Source organism: Chiroxiphia lanceolata, chromosome 5 (assembly GCF_009829145.1).
Source record: "Chiroxiphia lanceolata isolate bChiLan1 chromosome 5, bChiLan1.pri, whole genome shotgun sequence".
NCBI lineage: Eukaryota > Metazoa > Chordata > Aves > Passeriformes > Pipridae > Chiroxiphia > Chiroxiphia lanceolata.
This window is the reverse complement of record NC_045641.1, coordinates 6,178,137-6,197,947: the sequence shown is the minus strand read 5'-3', so window position 1 is coordinate 6,197,947 and position 19,811 is coordinate 6,178,137. Positions and strand designations below refer to the sequence as shown.

At 39.3% G+C, this 19,811-nt stretch overlaps 1 protein-coding gene across 10 annotated transcripts in view; it reads left to right on the top strand.

Annotated features, from left to right (window-relative positions):
• Nucleotides 1–19,811, top strand: part of USP6NL (USP6 N-terminal like) — a 116,939-nt gene that overhangs the window by 76,745 nt on the left and 20,383 nt on the right. For all 10 annotated transcript variants that reach the window (XM_032687161.1, XM_032687154.1, XM_032687158.1 and 7 more), the window contains 5 exons: nucleotides 686–766; nucleotides 8,691–8,798; nucleotides 10,993–11,102; nucleotides 13,749–13,797; nucleotides 15,455–15,575. In XM_032687161.1, the coding sequence (XP_032543052.1) occupies nucleotides 686–766; nucleotides 8,691–8,798; nucleotides 10,993–11,102; nucleotides 13,749–13,797; nucleotides 15,455–15,575 (469 nt within the window). The remainder of the gene's footprint in view (nucleotides 1–685; nucleotides 767–8,690; nucleotides 8,799–10,992; nucleotides 11,103–13,748; nucleotides 13,798–15,454; nucleotides 15,576–19,811) is intronic.

Here is a 19,811-nt window from a genome sequence, read left to right as displayed (position 1 = left end):
CTTGTTACTGAAATATTCTTGCCAGTACTACAATTTAAGCAAACAGATCTTCAGAAGAAATCCCTGATGTTAAAATACAGGATAATTTAGGTGAAAATGTACCAAGCCAAGGAAGAGAATTATGGCAAGGCTTTCCAGCTCTTAATGTCCAGCATTAGAGCTTATTCCCACTTCTGCTCCTGCACTGTTGCTCTTGTGTGCATTTGTTTTTGTTCCTGTATTTTGTGCCCTTTTAAAGTTGTGCCTTTTAAGAAGGGGTGGTTTGTGTGGTCACTGGCAAACAGAAGCTGGTTATGTTTAGGGCAGGTCTGGGTAAAGAAGATCATTTCAGAGGCAAATGATTTTTAAATGGCTTCAGTAGAAATTATTTGCCTGAAAACCTACTGAGTATAAAAACAAATGGAAGCCTTTTTTACCTGTCAAAAATGTGTAGAGAAGAAACTTTATAAATTTGTACTTAACTTCTTCTTACAAAATACAGTTCTTCCATAGTGCTGAAAATAAGAGTTTCTGCTTATTTTCAGTTGGTTGTTTTAAGTGAACTGGTGTTACTCTTTGCTGTTCTTAGATGACTGGATAAAAAGTTGATGATGCTCTGTTAAACTTCTCAATGTTTTTAGAAAAACATTAATAATTTAAAATGTATTCATTTTGAAAATACTGAACATTTCTAATTCCTTTTCAGCAAAAGCACCTTGAAATTGAAAGAACGACAAAATGGCTTAAGATGCTGAAAAGCTGGGAAAAATACAAGAATAGTGAAAAGGTAAAGTTCTACATGGCTTTGTCACTGGCTGTCACTTCTGAATGGTTGTGTACCCTGAAATTAGATTGCCTGTGTTTGATACCTGAAAAACCCAAACCCCACAGTGAAAGAAAAAGGCTTTTTATTCTTCCAAAAAGCAAAATACATAATAGCCCAATGGTAATAATAATGACCCAACAAAAGTGGTGGTCAAATGCAAGGAATTGTGTTCCCTGTGTTCATGTCTGCAAAACAGTCTGTGGAGAGAGTGGGTTGTGTCAGGTGGGCCATTAAACACCAAGTACTTTTACTTGCTTTAAAAGCTGGACAGGGGCTTTCATGTGCATAGTTTATTTGCTGCAGTTGTAGTCATGATCATCTTAAAATTACAGAAAACTTTCAGCTGGGAAAAACTTGCTGGAGAGGCTGCATTCCCAACACTGTGTTCTGGGGAGGTTTTCATAGCTGTTTGGTGGCTAATGAACAGAATATGGGGTTCCCAAGTTCAGATTTCCTCTGCTCCTCAGTAGGGCTTAAAACTTGCATTTTCTGTTGGGGACTCTGGGTGTATATTCTGATGCTGCTGATCCACCTGTGTTTTGCTGAGGACTCAAGGACACCAGTCACCCACTCCAGGTTACTGCAGATGACTGACCTGCAGTGTTGCTTTACTCCCTTACTGGCCTTTAGCAAATTATCTGTGCAAAGTTGAAAGCTGTAAAGGGAGAGATTGAGCCCAGAATCCTTGTTAGCCTGCTGGACAGGGAGCTGAGATACTATGAGTTAAGTACAGGGAGAAATTCTCTTGGCATGTCCCCTCATCCTGTCTGCTCACTGCCTGTGTTTTGGATACCAGTAGCTGTGTCTTGCAATTTGCTTTTGTTAAAAACCACAACCAGTGGTTGATAAGTATAGCTAAGAAGCCATTTTAAAAGTCCATTTTCTTAAAATGTGACGTGAATGCATGAAAAATAATTATTTGTTGCCAAAGTTTTTCTTACAATCCTACTTTCTGTCCTGTCGTCTTCTCTGGAAGGAGAAGCTACAGGTCATAACACCTGTGACTTTGTTTCTTTACTGTGGCAATAAGGTGATTTGAAGATGAAATACGTATCCAAATGCAAAGGGAGGATAAAAAAAATAAATCTGTGTAACAGCTACTTCATTTGCAAAGAGAATGTTAAATATGACCTTTCAGGTAACACAGTGACAACTCTGTCATTGTCAGTGGTTGTGCTTTTCAACCATGGGTGATGTGGGTCCATGATACACTGACTTAGGTGAATAATCCTCTCCTCACCAGGCATGCAGAAGGTGCAGCAGACCAGCTGAGCAGAAAGAGTTTCAGTTCATGTAACAGATTATAGGCTGAACTATAAATAGTGACAGGAATAATTCAATATGTTCATAAAGGGATGAACTTTGCTTGAGGCTAGGAAAAATTCTCACTCATTGTTGAACTCTAGTGGAGCACATGAGACTTAAAAAACAAGGGTGTTTTCCTTATTCTTTCTCACATCTTGTGTGGTAAGTGAACCAGAACATACAGAACAAAGAATCAAAGCCAGACATTATTTGTCACTGCTCTTTATGAAAAGCCTGACCACGTTCTCAGGGTTGTGCCAAACTCACAATTAAAGACAGTTTTTATCTGGAAGTGTGTTGGAAGAGTGCACCAGTTTTCCACGCTCACATTCTTGCAGCACAGAAGCAATAGTCACAAGAACAGTTCCTGGCTCTTCTGTCTTCACTTGACTGCATAAAGTGGTTAATGTTAGAGGAACAAACTGCTAAAGAAAATGAGCAGCCTGTGTGTTAAGACTCACTTCACCTGACACTGCCATGGTTTCTGTGCAGTCAGGCTGCTCCTGAAATCAGTGTTCTTTAGAAATAGCACTGAAGGGAACATTGCAGGAGCAACAACAGTAATAATGTTGTAGGATTATAGAATGTAATTGTAGCGATGACTTGGTTTTGGAAAATGGCATATTTGAGAGATGCTTGTGACCTTAAAAAGAGAACAGAGGAGACTGAAAGATGGTCCCAGGGATACAGCAGGTACGTACAAAATACAGGACTTCAGACAACCTGTTTGCAATGAGCCTTCATAATGTACAGCTGAGAGAGTTTTGCCTTGGAGGAGTCTATTTATACTGTACACATACTGTAAATGAACCCATATATTTGGTTACATTATCCCAAACTGTCATAGGCTTAATTGCAAAATATAGTTTTCATTTAATACTCTTGCAGAGCTGCCTATAGGCTGCTGCCTTATTTTTTTCTCCCATAACTTCACAAGAAGAATTAATGAGAAAACATTAACACATGTTAATGTGTGCACGTGAGGTGGTTCTATTTACATCTTTCCCTGACCTTTCTTGAAGAAGAATATCTCAAGAAAGAGATGAGGGCTCTGGGAACCTCACACTGTTTCATCATGGACATACCTATAGGAGCTTGCCTTGCTGACCTTATGTCCTTGTCCAGTCTCTCTGTATTCCTCCCAGGCTGCCTGTCCTTGCTTCCCCCACAGGTTTTCTTTTTGTGTTTGAGGTGGTCCATGCACTCCTTATTCACTCACAGAGGCCTCCTGGTGCTTTTGCCTCACTTCCTCTTTGTGTATAAAACTCCTTGATTCCTGTGTGATTATTTAGGCATCTTTTTCAGTGAAGTCATCATGATTCTTAGAGACACCAGTGTCTGAAGTGTGTAACTGCCCTTATGTCTTTGTGTGATTGATATTTGTCAAAACAAAGCTTTCATCTCCCCATCAGTCACTTCTTATGCAGGAAGTGTCACAGAGCAGCAAAGTTTGTGTTTCAGTGTGGTTTGCTCTAGCTTGTGCTTTTATTTCCTATTTGTATTCTACTGCTCAGTAGTCCAGGGTACAATCAACCACCCACAGATAGTAAATCCTTCCTGGCTTAGTATGATCATAACTTTCAGGAAAGATTAAATAAAACTGTTATGTGTTGTATTCCCATTTGAGTATTTCCACCAAAGTATTTCTGTCTTTCCCTGTCTTTCCCTGTCTGCCTTCATCTGTCTGTGATTGAAGTTGCCTAAATTGAGAGGGAAAGGAAGAAGAGAAACAATCAGGGTAGCTGCCATTTCCAGCTCTTCTGGCATTCACACAGAGTGTAATAATCAAGTCTCCACTTCGTTTGGAGTCTGAACACAGAACCTTAATGAAGAACCCTCTTCGTATTCCTGGGATTTTTTGAATGAGGTGGAGCAACTGTTGTATTTGCAGTCTTTCTTCCTTTTATGCAATCCACTGAAGTTGAAGAACCTCTAAAGGCAGCAGGCTTTATAAATATATTTTCTTTTCATTATAAATATACTTTCTTGTGAGACTTCAGATTTTAATTCCTATGCTTGTCATCACTGGTTCCTTTTGAGCTCCTTGTGCGGCTCTTCCTGACACAGCTGAGAAAGTTTGATTTTTAAGGAAACCACTTTTACATCTTTCAGGAGCAGTGATGACACTTCCACTCTTCAGGCTGGTGCTGTGTGACAGTGGCCTCGTTTCTTGTCCAGGAACCCATTGGGTTCATAAACTGGAGAGATTGGGGCAGGGGAAGGAAGGGGAGGTTCTATGTTTTCCAGGTTTTTTTCATGGAGGCAACATTGAATGTTGGAAGTTATGGACTTCATTATTTGAGATCATAGCTAGTTTGGAGTATTTCAAATTTGAGAGGGTTTATTTCGTTTTGATTTGTAAGGATTTCAGTTAATTCTGTATATTTGGTAAGTTTACAAGTGTGATTTCTTTTTGCATTAGAAGGTCCTTTTGAATTCCCAAATGGTGGGGCCTCATCTGGTGTCATTTGTCATATCCCCTTCAGGATCAACAATATTAGTAATAATAGCAAGAGTTTGCAACAATTGTACTTGACTGAATATCATCTTAGATGTGATAGAGAACTTGAACCTGTATTTTTTTGTATCCTGTGTTTATACAGTTACATGTATCAAGGATTACTTTCTTTTTTCTATGCCCTATGCTGATGGAAACATCCCAGATCCCATATCCCCATTCTTGGAATGATGCATGCTTTTATAGCTGTACATTTTTATCTGAACTCCAGGTTTATATACTTGTGTTTTGTTTTGAGCTAGTATCTTAAGAAAGCCTAATTTTAAAGAATTTGTTGAAGATTGGCTTATTTCATCTTCCCAGAAGCAAAAGAAAAGAAAAAAGTTTCTGAATTTCCTACTTCCTATTTTAGCTATTAATTCAGAGAGAGCAGAAGAGTAGATTAGGATTCTGCAAGTATATAGAGCCAATCAGTATTTCTCCACAGTTTTCACCTTTGTATTACATAAGGAAATAAAAGCCAGCAGAGGGCACTAGTATGGTGCTTATGGTAAAGAGATTGTTAGCTAATAATCAGTTGGCTCATTTATATTTTGCTGACTGAATGGTTATAATAAGTGAATTCTGCTGTGAAGTGTGTGTGGGTTCCCCCCCTCCCACTCCCCAAGATGTAGCACAGCAGTGTCATTTGCACAGAACTGCAGCATCAGAAAGGGTCACGGAAAGGTTGAGGCTGGAAGGGACCTCTGGAGGTACCTGGTCCAGCCCCCTGCTCAAGCAGGTCCCCCACAGCAGCTGCCCAGGACCATGTCCTGATGGCTTTTGAGTGTCTGCAAGGAAGGAGAGTCCACAACCTCCCTGGGTGACCTGTACCAGCCCTTGGTCACCCTCACAGTGAAAAAGTGTTTCCTGATGTTCAGAGGGAATCTCCTGTGTTTGTTAGTGCCCATTGTCTCTGGTCCTGTCCCTGGGCACCACTGAACAGAGCCTGGTTCTGTCCTCTTTGCACCTTCCCTTAGGTATTTACACACACTGGTAGGATCCCCTGAGCCTCCTGTTCCAGGCTGAACAGCCCCAGCTCTCTCAGCCTTTCCTCACAGCAGAGGTGATCAAGTCCCTTCATCTCTGTAGCCCTTTGCAGTATATCCATGTCTGCCTTGTACTGGTGAGCCCAGAACTGGACACAGTGCTCCAGGTGTGGCTTCACCACTGCTGAGTAGAGGGGACCTGCTGGCAATCACAGAATCATGTTGGTTTGGGTTGGAAGGGACCTTAAAGATCATCCCATTCTAACTCCCCTGCCATGCACAGGGACACCTTCCACTAGATCAGGTTACTGAGGAGAGGGAATGGATCAACTCCCTTGACCTGCTGGGAATTCTTTTGTCTGACACTGCCCAGGATACCCTTAGTCATCTTTGCTTCCAGGGCACTGTGCTGGCTCCTGCTCAACTTGGTGTCCACCAAGACCCACAGGTCCTTTTCTGCTTCCCAGCTGGGTGACCCCCAGCACGTTCTGGTGCCTGGGGTTGTTCCTTCCCAGGTGCAAGACTTTGCACCTCTCCTTGTTGAACTCCAAGAGGTTCCTGTCAACCCCTTTCTCCAGCTTCCTGAGGTCACTCTGGGTGGCAGCACAACCCTCTGGTGTATCAGCCACTCAGGTTTTTGTTGTATATGAAACACTTGTTTCCATGTTATTGTCTGTGCAGTGGAACCTGTGCCATGAAAGGTTCTGTTCTTGAGTGACTTTTCTCTCTCCTATATCAGATAGACAGTGAAAGTCTTTGGTCTTGTGTTCTCTGAGTCTCTAGGCAGGATCTGGTAATGACTTGGGATGACTGAGAGCTTTTTCTCTGCCTCAATAAAAGAGTAGTTGGAATAGCAGAGTCAGCTGAAGACAGATCTAAAATGGTTTGTAAGAAGCTGTGACTGTTATTTGGGTTTATTCTGTCAGGTAGTGCAATAATTCAGAACTTACCTACTGAAAATGTTTGCTTTCCTCTGGGGTTTTTTTGGCATATCTGTAGTAGGCTGCTGGACTCTCTGTCCTTTCCGCTCTTTTTAAAGCTATATTTGCAAACTCACTTTTCAAACTTTTCTGTAAAAAGCACCTCCACAGTTCTCTCAGTTTTTACTTACTGCTGCAAGGGCTCTTCTAGTGTTTGGCTGTTTCAATCCAGGCACCACAGAAGATGGGAGAACTGTAAATACCATAGACACCTTTGAAACTGGTGGTTCTTCTCCTTCAGTTTTATCTCCCCAAAAAAACCCCTGGAACAACCCCACACCTTGGATGGTTTGAATTATTTTGATTCTATTTGAATAAGAAGCTATTGTTACAAAGGCTTATTTCTGGCCTTTCATATCCACCTGACCTTCTCCCAAAACATTAATTTACAACAACAGTAATCCTGACAATTTATTCTTCAGCCAGTTCTCTTCATTAATAAACTTTTGTTCTTGAAGACATTTGAAAACAAGTTACAAAATCATAGTTAACTGACAAAAATGTTTGTTGTGAAGGTGCTCTGTTGCTGTACCATGGGGCTGAGGAATAAAACTACCTGTCACTGGGGACACAGATCACTGCTTTTTTTTCTTGTTTGGCTTTCACAAGCCTGAATTTTCTCTCACAGGCAGTTACCCCTGTGTCTGGGCTGACACACACTGAATTCTCAGTGTGACCCGAGCTCTGGGTATCCATCCACAGAGGAGCTGCTTTGTAGCTCTGTATGTTGTTCTTTATCCTTACAGAAGAAACTGTACTGACAGAGCTGTGCTCACACTACAAGTGTTGCTGCTTTAGCATTCTTAGCATTAAAGCAGCAAAGTTTTCTTTATAAAGCACAACATTTTTTTTTTTTGTGGACAGCCTCCAGGATTGCTGTTGTCTCTTATACAAGTTTAAAAGTTTCATTTGAAAAGGAACAAGGGAAAAAAGTCATGACCTTACTTGTGCAAGACTTCTGGATTTTAAAATCCAGGCACAAATCCTTGCCGGCATTAAAGACACCTTTAAAGATCTGATATATCCCAAGCAGCAGGAGGTTTGCAAATTTACTGCAACAAGGGGTTCATTAATTTTCCAAAACTGGAGATGTGAAATACGTGAAAAGAAAAACGATCCTGTCTTTGAGGAGGACATTTCTTTTAAAATATTTCTTATGTTGCAAACATAACTTCTATAAAAATGTTTGAAGAAAGTGATAACTTTTTCAATTGCAATTTTGAAGGTCTAACTTTCATTGTAGGATAAATGCAAAGAATGAAGTTTTTGGAGAGCAGTTGTGTGTGTTTTATTCTCTTTTAAATCTGATTGTCTCCCTGTGTAACATTACAATGATGATAAAAACATAACTTCAGAAAGGTTCATTTTCTTTGTCAGAGTTCTCTTTTTTATTTTCCTTTTCTTAGACATGTCTCCAGAAAGATAACATTTTTTTGGTGGTTTTTATGTTGTTTTTGTACAAATCCTTTAATGTGCATTTAGAAAACTGACTATTGGTTTAGAAATATCATCTGAGATTTGGTAGCTTTAGAAATGGCGAATTCTGGGGTTTTTTTTGTGATCTCCCAGTTTGTTTCATTGCATACATACATTTCAGCACACTGCTGCAGTTCTACAAGCATTCAAAAATCAGTTCTGCTTTTGTTTTTTTTACTGGTAATCTTTAAAGGTCTGTGATATTGCTGCTTGCTTTTCACCATTTCCGTTTATAGATTTTAATTATAGTGAGTTATTTGTGGCTTATCTGGAAATACTGTGTTTCTAAGAATTTGGGTTTTTTTGGGTCTAAATTGCAAAATTTGCTCAGCAGAGGTGATACAATTTTGACAGACCTTCCTACTTGCAGAAGATTTGTAAACATCACCTGCACAGGTTTGGCTGTGTCCCCATTCTGTCCCTGTGCCTCTGGATTCTGTCAGGAGATCCCAGATGGAATCACCAGACACCTTCAGTCCCTAAAAGACACTTGAACTCTGTCCCCCAGCAGGTCAGCCTTTTGCTGGGACAGTTGATGGAATTGCATTTTTCTCTTTAGCATGTTGTACCTCACTGTTCCTTTTGTTCAGAGCATTGTAGATTCTGCCGCATTCATGTTTTCTTTTTCTTTTTTACAGTTTCATAGGAGAATTTATAAAGGGATCCCACTGCAGTTCAGAGGACAAGTCTGGTCTTTACTACTTGATGTCCCTAAAATGAAAGAAGAAATGAAAGACTTGTACAATGTGAGTTTGCAGAATTTCCACTTAATATTAATTAAAAAAAATCAGATACTGAAACTACAGCCTTTATTAAGCTTTGTTGTTATGCAACATTAAAAAATAAATTGAAAATTACATTGCACTCTACTGCTTATTTTAGCTAGGGAAAAAGCTATGTGTTGAAAAGCACTTTTCCAGCCTGTTTTTTGGTTCTGAAATTCACGGAATTAATTTAGTCTTCTTTCCATTTCTTTTCCCATTCTCAAATACTTGCAAAAGCCCTTTTAAAATCAAAGCAAAATAAAGTAAGAAAAATCCCCTGTCAAGGTAAGAAGGCAGAACCCTTGGAAACTACAGCTCTTTGAAAATGTCTATTAAGGAAGTACCTTGTTAGCTGAATATCAGTAAAAGAGGTTTCAATATTCTGGAAGGGATGGTGCCTTAATCTTGGAAAAGCCAGAACAAGCTGACTGTCTTTGTACCGTCTCATCTCCAGGTGAAGCTTAGCTTTCCAAAGCACTGCCTGGTTACTTGGTTGTATTCCCAGAGGTGCAACTGGTGACAAGGGTGTTAACCCCACAAAATTCCACAGGCATAAATCCATCACTGAAGTGCATCTCCTACTTGGAATATAAGGAAAACAGCTGTTACTGCCCAGCCCTCCTCCTTGCCCTGAGTAGCAGTTAAAGGAAACTCTAAATTACTGTGGTTATGTTCCTCTAAATTTTTCCCTGCTACCTCTTAGTTTCTCTGTGGGTGTGAATAAGCTGTTGGCCATCAGAGCTGGACTTCAGACCCCAGAGTGGAGAGGAAGGTTCATGTGCAGGCTCCTAAGTTGGGCAGAAGGGGAATTGAGTCCTTTAAAAGTCTGACTTTTCCTCTCTGCCAAAGGATTATAGGAGAACTTGCCTAACAGAAAGGCAGTTTAGTATTCTAGAGTGTTTCAGTTTTCTCCCCACAGGAATCTGAATGTTCTCTGCCTTTTAAAGGAACAATGTCCAGAGTTTCAAGGAAATGCATTGCTGGTTTGATTTTGACATTTTGTAATAGCACTTTTTTGGAACTGTGCTTAGGATCTGAGTAGATGAGAAATCTTATATGGTCATGAAAGATGGATGTTGACATTGATGTTGTCTAAATTTTGGTGTCTGTGATCTTCCTCTTAAATTATTTATTGCTCTTTCTGACTATTGTGGGTTTTTTTAACTTCCTAAGTAAGACTAGTGGCAGATCCAAAAGGGATAAAACTGAGTTAATGCTAAATAATGTAGTCGTGGGGAAGAATGCTGAGTAAAACTAGAAGTATTTAAAAATAGGTGAATTCATCTTCAGAAATTATTAATGCCATCTAATGCTCAATGCAAAACAAAGAAATGTTTGTAGTTCAGATATAGAAGTAGAAAGAGTTTTTTCCATCATTATCCTGGGTTGTTTATTTGTGATAAGCTCATTTTGCTGCTCTCCATTTTCCCATTGAATTCAGGGTCTTGTAAACTCAACTTTTAGGAACAGAAGTGAGAATAGATGAATGAATGTCAAGAGAAAATTATCCTAAGTGCAGAAAATAAGGCGTCAATCTAACCTGTGCAGGCTTCCTAAGTATTCAATTACAAAAATGGATTTAATTATAAAACACTAAAGCAAGTGCTAAAGTAGACATATTCTACAACTAAATTAGATTAGAACAGAAAGACAGGAAATTACTAGAGAAATGTCCATTATCTATACTTAGATAATAACTGGCAGCTCTGTAGCTACGACTTCTGCTTAGATAAAAAGGCAGGAAAAGTATGAAAACCACACTAAATCATTTGCTAAAAGTCCAGTCTGGAGCACTTGGATCTCAGGTTCTTGTTCCTGAGTAGTGAAATTAATTTTCTGTCTTTCTCCAGTGCTGTGCCTGACTGAGAAATGGCAATAAGAAATTGGAAATGCTGAAACAGCCTTAAATATGGGTAGTGAATGATGTGTCAAAAAGAAGTGTGTTATGAGAATGGTCTTTTTACATCTCTGCTGTATGACTGTGTCTGACTCTATAGAATTTGTGTATGTGTCTGCATATTTTGGAAGTTAAAATTGTGATCCTGTGAGTTGCTGTTCTGTATTGTTATAAATCACGTTAGCAAATACTTCAGTGTGGACCTACAGTCAGACAGGTTTCTGCTATTAAAGAGCTCACAATTTTAGATTTAATCTCTGCTCTTTGCTGCTTTCCCAGAAATTGAAGTGGCAAGCACGAGGGTCTTCGTCTTTCATCAGACAAATTGACCTGGATGTGAATCGGACGTACAGGGATCACATCATGTTTCGGGACAGATACGGTGTGAAGTGAGTACATGGAAAGGGTTTGTTGTGCTTGTCTTAGAAACAGCTTCTGATCTGCCCTGAGCCCCCTCTACCCAGTAAATGTGTGCTCCAGACTTCCAAAGCAGGATTATTTGTGTGCAGTGATGTAAATAATTACTGTTACTAACACACAGCTAACTAGTTTTCCCTTACTACGAGGTGGTCAGTGGTGTTCCAAAGAAAACCGTTTTTAAGCTGTTCTCATCTTATTTTGTATTAAAAAAAGTGTCTCAGGTATTATAAATACAAATGCATGGGAATTCCAAGCTAATAAATGAATTAAGATTTATTACACAGTTGTTTCATTTAACTATTTCTTTGCAAAAATAATTTCTTGTGTCTCTAATAACATTTATCTTCCCAGAGATTTTAGCCTTCCTTTGGATTTTGTATTCCTCTTCTCTTTCTATCTAACTCAGAACCAAATGAGACAGTATTTTTATATGTGAGCATTTAATTATTTACAAATGTAGACCATAATGCTTTTGGATTTCTTCAACATGTTGGTTTGGTTTGGTTTTTTTACTGCCATTGGATGAGGAATATTAGGCAGCCGTCGTCTTTAAAAATGCTTAATAGTGAAAAATATTGTGGTGATACAAACATCAGCATTGTTGCTGGCTTGCAGCATCAGCACCCTGCAGAGATGAAGAGAGTATTTTTTCCCTTCTGTCCCTGTATTAGGTTCAGTTTTTAATCTCCTTTTCTTGCCAAGGCAGATTCTATGGTAGTCTGCTGTTTTCCAAAAGCAGCACTCAGAGCTGTGGACTGTAATGTGATAATAAAAGAAACATTTTCTTATATTATTATTCTAGGTATTTTTGTGGAAAAACTCTAAATCAGGGGAGTTTCTGTGATGGCTGTAAGGAAGGAGCCCAAAGCAGAGATTCCCAGGCTGGGCTGTTCTGTGCAGTCCCTGTGGCTCAGATCCCTTTGTGCAGGGCTGTGTGTGCGGGGCCGTGTGTGTGCAGGGCTGCTGTCCCTCGCTCTGTGGGACTGACACGGTGCCATCCCACCCTGCCTGTGCTCTCTGGGCCTCACTGCATTCCCATACACGCTTTTCCATGTCAGTAGAAGCTCGTTGCTCCATCAGTTCGGGGTTAGCACAAGCAGAGCCAGCTCCAGTCCCTGTGGCTGTGCTGTAAGCATGCCCTCAGAGTCCACAGGAAAGCCTTTGGCTGCCTGAAGCAATTTCACACTTGGAATAGATCTTGGAATTACTGTACATATATTATACATTTCCAGCAATGCTTCGATGAAAAATTCAGAAATCATTTCACATAGCAGTGAAATAAAGTCCCCTGGGTATGTCAATAGCTTGTTTGACTTTTAAGTAGACTGTATATCTTTGAAGGTTCGTTCTTTTACAGGTCTTTAGTGGTCTCATCTAGTGTAAATAGTACTAAAATTGCCATTATTTTATGTACGTTACTGTGAACGAGATTGAGCTCTTATGTTCGGTTTCAAATGGTCAGCTGAGGATACAGGAGGTTCCTGTGTACATTTGGGACCTGTTAATTTGTCCTTGTAAAATAAAACTCGGGCTTAATATCTAGGACTTCAGGTTAAACTTTTCTTTGGTTCCTTGAAGAATTGCCCTCTTCAGAATTCAAGTTTAACCAACAAAAATGCCATAATGTAAAGGTTTTGGTAAGTTTTTCCAGGTGTACATCCTCTTCCCAGTATAAAATAAGCACCTTTTATACTTTTTTTTTAGCCTGCTAATATCTGTTTCCATACATTGATTGGTGTCAGAGAAGAAATGTCACTGAACAGGAAAAGGACAATATGCAAAACTCAGCAGTTGTATTTTAGCAGTTTTACTTGCAACTGAAAGTAGGCATTCGGGTGTCCAAACTCTCCTGAACAAACCACAAAAAGTGCATGTCAGTTTAAAAATTCATTATGAGAGCCCTCCACCATTACTTTGGTGGCCCAGCTGAGAAGAGCAGGGTTGTGTTGATTGGTTTCTTGGTTTCTGTCTTGTTACCTTCACAAGATAGACAGTTTTACAGAAAGCAAAGGACTTTTACAAAGCTTTTTTCAAGTCTAACCCTGAAGTACTCGGACATCAGCACACTCAGAGGGCTGAGCACAGGATGCCAAGTCAGAGTTAATATTGCTTTTCTCCAGTTTGACAGTAGCAGCCACCACAGCAGACTTTAATTTGGGTGCCAAGATTAAGACACCTCTGTGGCTGCTTTGTGCATTTCACATCTCCAATTCTACATATCAGTTTGGAATCAGTAACAGCTGTTAGTGTTCTGCAAGCACAGAAACAGGTCTGGAGGGTTTAAATTTTGGCATCCAGAATAAATCAGTGTTTGAAATGTAGTTCCTCCTGTGTTTCACTTTACCTGTCAGTAAAAATGATGATCTGACACCGTTGCCTTCTCAAAATTCTGTAGGTATTTTTTGAAACCTTTGAACATGTAAAGCCTCATAAAGGTGCTAATTACAAAGTTAGCTTGAAATCAGAAGTGCTTATCATTGTGAAGTGTTCTTTAGTGCTGGACAAGTTGAATTGGGGAAACACATTTCCGAAATACAGTTCACTACTTCTAGGATTTTCTGGTTTTACAAAAGACAATATTATAGTATTTTCCTTTTCTGCTCTTATTTCTCCAGGCAACAATCTTTGTTCCATGTTTTAGCTGCATATTCCATGTATAATACGGTAAGTTGTGTCCCTTCATACAAATCTGATTTCTCTGAATGTAAGATAATAACTTGCATCTCTATCTTCTTTCTCCCTAAAAAAAAAAAATGGCAAACATTTCAAAGGCCTTTGGAAGTGTACAGAAATGGATTATTTGCTTGTTGACATGTTTTGAGCTGAAGTTAAAATAAAGTATCTGGATTATGAGTATCTGATTGGACAGACTGAACTGTGCACACAGTTTGGCTGAAGCTCAATATTGTGTCCAATAAGAGTAATGAATTTGTGCTGTGCTGGAGTATTAGGCACTGATATTTCCCCCCGTTATATTATCTGCCTCCCATTCATTTGAATGATAGGGAGGAAAATACTGGAAAAAGATACATGTTGGAGTTAACAGGCATATTTCATAACCTGAAAGGTTCTAGAAAATGGAAAATGTCTTTAGAAGTTGCATCTTTATGTAAGCCCTTGGTCTTGGCTGCAGTCCTGGATGGGGATTTATTAGAGTGGGGTTTCTAGGCTATATCATAAGGGTTAAGAACTTATGTCTTTTGGCTGTATGCTAAAAATAAAAACTGAAATGCTGTTGTGTCCACACTTAACTGGGGTTTTAATGTAATATCCCCTCATTCCTTGGGCCCATTTTGAGCATTTCCATACATCTTCCATTTTATATCCATCAGCAGCTCCCTAGCATTCAGTGTGAAAATAGAGAAAGTTCAGAAGAGGAAAGTGAAATCAAGCAATTACTCGAATTAAATACCAGTTTGTTTGATTTGTTTTCAGAGTTCCAAGAAATGTAACCTTTCTGTCTGGCCTTTATATACCTCCTATAAAACATTGGACTGGTATTTTCAAGTTGCATGAAAAATATTGTTTAAAATCAACCATCAAAGTGTAATGATGAGAATACTGCAGTGAAGTCTTTATTTTGCACTTATGTTGTTGCATTTTTCCTCTTAACGTGCAGCAGTTCTTACGCTTTGCTTTTATCTCTAGAGCAAAAGTTCTGCTAAGAACTTGTAAACCTGAAAAAAACTTATTCAATAATTAAGTCATTATCTTTACAAATACTTTATTGGTGGGGTTATCTGAGCAGCTGAGTGATGGTGACAGTTGATTCCTACCATAAAAGTCAAAATTAATAGTAGAGGAAATACTTGAGTTCAGTTTTGGAACAATAAAATTTTTCTTTGGGTTCGTTACGGTTGCTGGTTATTGGGCTGCTAAACTTCAGCAGGTTTATAGCTACAGGTCACTCTTGACAGATCCTGTGCTTATCAGTAGTGCTCTGACTGTAAGCCTAAACAAAGCCAGATCCTCTCCCCCCCTCAAAAAAACCAAATTACAACTAAATGGTAACATGTCCATTCTGAGGGTAAGATGATACAGTTACTTGAAGATATTAGTACTGACAAGGATTCTGTGCATCAGTAGTGAGTTCTAATGAACAATCAATACTTCCAGGTTACTTTTCAGCTGGAGGGTTGTGCATCATTCCTTCTCTCTACCAATATTTTGAATGTTTAAATATAAAGTTTGTTTGGTGGTGTAATTAGGGAACCTGTGCTATCAGGACAGGCATCTCCACTAACTAAAGAAAAAGATAAGAACTCATGGTTACGAGGCTTTTGTTCCCAGCAGTTTAATATTTTCACTGTCTGATTCTCAGGAAGTTGGATACTGTCAGGGGATGAGCCAGATCACAGCTTTACTCCTCATGTACATGAATGAAGAAGATGCCTTCTGGGCCTTGGTGAAGCTCCTCTCTGGCCCAAAGCACGCTATGCACGGTATGGGTCCATGTCATTCAGTATATTTAGGTTTCAACCTGTCCTTTCAAGCTGTAAATTATTCAGAAATTGAACTGAACTGCTCTGTCTGATTGGTAAAAGTAAGGCAAAATGGGAGCTTTATACTTGGGAGGGGTACTGGATGTTACTGGAGCTCTCACCCACAAGGGTAAGTAATTGTTTTTATATGTGATATCTTTCAAATAATTCTAATGAAAATCAGATGGTTTCCTCTTCTCTTAGTCTCTCAGGGAATGTAACCAATTGAAGACTGGTTATGCAGGCATCTATGTGGTAATAAAATAGTAGTGGAAACCTAATACAGAATGTGTTAAATAATATTGCAGCTGTGCTATCACTTGGCAGGACAGGAATTGACAGTAAAAAATGGACTTGTGTCTAGGCATGAACTTTGGGGTTCTCAGTTTTGTCTCTTCCTCACACAGAAATTCCTGCTCTTGTGGTATTGTTACTCTTATGTTATCAGTAGTTCTCTCTTTCCTTGCCAGATTTAGTGTGATCTATGCGTGTTCCATGGCTATTGGTATGGGACAAGTCCAGGAATTCCATCATCTTTGTTATGTTACTGATGTGGTGATTCAGGAAAGCTGTACTGAAAAAGTAAATGTTATTTAGAACTTGGGCTTTTTAGCAGATTTCCAACAACCTCCAGCTCCTTTTCCCTGCTCAAGGCTTTCTTGTGCTGTTATACCTTCCTCAGCTTTTCGGTGTTCCTGGGTGTTCTCCACCCCCAGGACAAAGGGCTGGTTTGTTATTTTGCTGCTTATACTTCTGCAAAACTGTCACTTTTAGGGGGGGAAAAGAAGTGTGATCTGATGTGAGGATCAGTGTCTCAACTGAAATTTTGAAATCATCAAGTGTCAAAGACTTTCTTGAAGCTTTACACAGTAGTAACACAGACTAAGAGCATCTTACAAAAAATCTATAGATTTAACAATAACCAAAACCTGTGCAACTGCAACTGTGTAGGATTTTGAGCTCTTCAAAGCTCGTAGGAAATTCTGGGTGTTTTGGGAAGTAAGTCAGAAGAAGTCACCAAATCACGTGCATGATGAACAAGAGGGTGAACACGGGAATGACTTGTTGCAGACCTCCCTCTCCTCCCTCATTCCTGTCACACACCTGTCAAGTGATGGGAGAGGGAAGGAGAGAGCTTTGAGTAGCCCAAGGCTTGATGAGTTCCTCCTCCACAGGGTACATGAACCATCGTGCCACAGGTTTTATACACATTGAAACTGTCCTGGCAACATCTGTTAGGGAAGGTTGCATTTTTAGTTACGCTGACAAAACCTTGATTATAACTCAAATGTTACCAACCATCAGGTTCTCCTTTCAGCAGGTTGGACCAGGTAATCTCCAGAAGTCCTATGCAACCCAGATTTCCTATGATTCTTTGAATGTTTATGTTTTAAATGAGTTTTTGTCACTGTGCATCTGTAAATATCACTGTAGATTCTGGAAGGGAAACTTTAAAACTGACTTGACTGATATTGTATAACTTTGCCATTTTTCTACATTCTTAGGGGAAAGTAGCTTAAAGCGCTGTTTACCAACTCTTTAAAGCCAAAATAATTTCAATTCTAAATTGAAAAGAAGAAAAACTTTTATAGTTACACTTGATGCTACTGACCATGAGATGGTTCTCTGAAATGGGCACCCCCCAGTGGAAATTATGGTAGGGGGCTGAGTAATTCAATTAGAATCATATTGACAAGAGTAGGGTGGTGAAAAGTTCTTGTTTTTCTCTTCTACCTGTGATCTGGAAACCTAGAATACTTTTTGGGTGCAGCCCATTAGCTAGATTTATTTCTAGCATAGCCCCACTTGAAATCAAGAGATGAATTTGACCTCTCTCTGATGTTTTGTATTGTATGGATAATGTGATAAATGATAAAGTGCAGGTATCTGACCCTGAAGATTATCTACTTTTTTGGAAGCTCTTTCCATTGGTCTTTCTGTAGTCTTAAAAATTCAAGATAATGAGTTGGTGTATATAAATTTGAAAGAGCAACCTTCCATTGAAAAAACACCTTTGAATGTTATTGCAGGTGGCAAATTAGCTTTGAAGGAGTCACTGTTTACAGTAAGAAAATACCAAATGCCTTGCCTATGTTATTAGATTTCCTAATATGCAGCCCAGCATTTAAGTATGATAGAATTTGCATCTATGAAATACTAAACCTGAGACAGTAAATATTGTGTCTTAGTGGCCATGTACTGAATTCTGTAATTGGTAACTAGAAAGAATTTGCTTTTTAGTTTGAGACTTCTTTAGTGAATCCTTTATTCTCTTTTTTTCTGAAGTGACATGTGTTCTGTGAGTCTGTACTTGTTCTTCCAGTTTCCATACTGCTTAAAAGGTCTTGGGGTTTTTTTTGGTAGACTTTTTCATCCTAAGAATATGGAATTGCTGTACTAACTCTATTTAACCTGGTGTTCTGTCTGTGGCAGTGCCCAGCAACAGATGCTCAGTGAAGTGTCTGAAAAAAAAAAAGGCAACCAAAGATCAACCCCTCCACCTCCTGGAAAATGTTCTGAAGGAACTTCTTGAGATAAAAATTTGTTTTGCCTGTAATATGGATTGTTCTTCCATTTGTGTTTTGGCTCTGCCACGTGACGGTTTCTCCTCTGGATTTGTCATAGAGAAGATGGTGAATGTTTGACCAGCTCCCTTCTGGCACTTGGTTTGTCACTGCTCTTGGCACAGAAGTGGTTGTATACCTTGACTTCTGTGGCTTCTTGCTTTTTCCAGACTTTCCAATACTCCCTCAGGGTGGCCAGGACTTGACTGATTGTTCACAGTGTGGACACATGACACGTGTCATCAGGTCCCAGCACAAACTCCTGCACAACTTCATGGGTGAAGCCTTTTTGTCTTTTTTGTTTTGCTGTCTTTCAACTGATTGGATTGGCTGCTTTTGGAGGTGGGCTGGAGAGAACAAGCTACTTTAGTGATAGAACCTATCAAGAACCTTTGCAAAGTTAAATAGGCAGTAGCCACTGCTCTCTGTGCCTGCATGCTCACTGATTTCTTCATGGGAGCCCGGTGGATTTAAGAGACATGACCTCTCTTTGTAAAAACCATGTCGATTATTCTCTGCATTACATCCAGCTGGGCAACCACTTGCCCCAACTTAGCTTATTATGGCTTCTATCAGTCTTTTCTTGGAATAGTGATGTGAGTATTGCACAGATACTGGTCTGAAAACCAGTGTAAGAAAAGCTGATGTCATGTCAGCCCTTCTCAGAGTCATGGCAAGAGGTTTCATGGAATCCACGTTTCGGGTAGTTCATCTGTGAGTTGTTTTTGAGCTGTTTAGGGTTTAGCAGGAACCTTCCCCATGTCTTCTGTGCAAAAATTTCACTTGGTTTTAATATTGACTTCATCTTCCCTGAGCACTTCTAAAAATGTTCACAAACCTACAAACTCTGTCAGACTTTCTGTTTCCAAGGTGTTTGAAAATAGGTCTATTAGTATTTTTAATGTCTTTCGTGAGTTGTTTTTTTGGTGGGGCAGGCTTGCTTTTTCACATTTTTATACTGTGAGTGCTTGATCATCTCTGTTTTTCTGATCTGAACACAGCTTCAGCTTTTTGAAGGATCTTTTTTGGATGGTTTCTTTTCCTGCTGTGTAGCTATGCTAGCTTTCTTTTACATTTTTTTGCCTAGTATTAAGTATTTACTCTGAACCCGGTTTTTAAGTCCGCTGATAATGGAAAGGGGATCTTAGTGCTCTCCTTTTCCAGCATATGATCACTAAAACTACTGAAGATTTTTATATGCCCTCTGTCTCAGCTGTGTGAGCTCACAGTCTTTACTTATAGTGTATAATCATGATATTTGTCTTGGTAGAATATCCCTCTTGTGTTTTTTTTATGGTCTCTTCTTCAGTGCAGACAGTCCTAGTAGCTACCTGTGCTGTTAGCCCTTCTATCATGAATTTTCTGGGCAATAATTCCAATTTGTCTTTTTGCTTTTAAAAGTTTTAGTTGGTGTGTGTTGTGGTTCTTTTTTTGTGGGGTTTGGTTTGGTTTTTGGTTTGGGTTTTTGTTTCGTTGTGGTTTTTTTAGAATAATTATAAATGTGTTTTCCACATGATCTTATATTGGGTAGACTAATGTATGACTGATGGATCTGCTGTCATTTGTCATTCTAATCTAATAATAGTCACTGAGGGAATGTATTGATGTTTAACTGTAGTTATTTGGGCAGAAG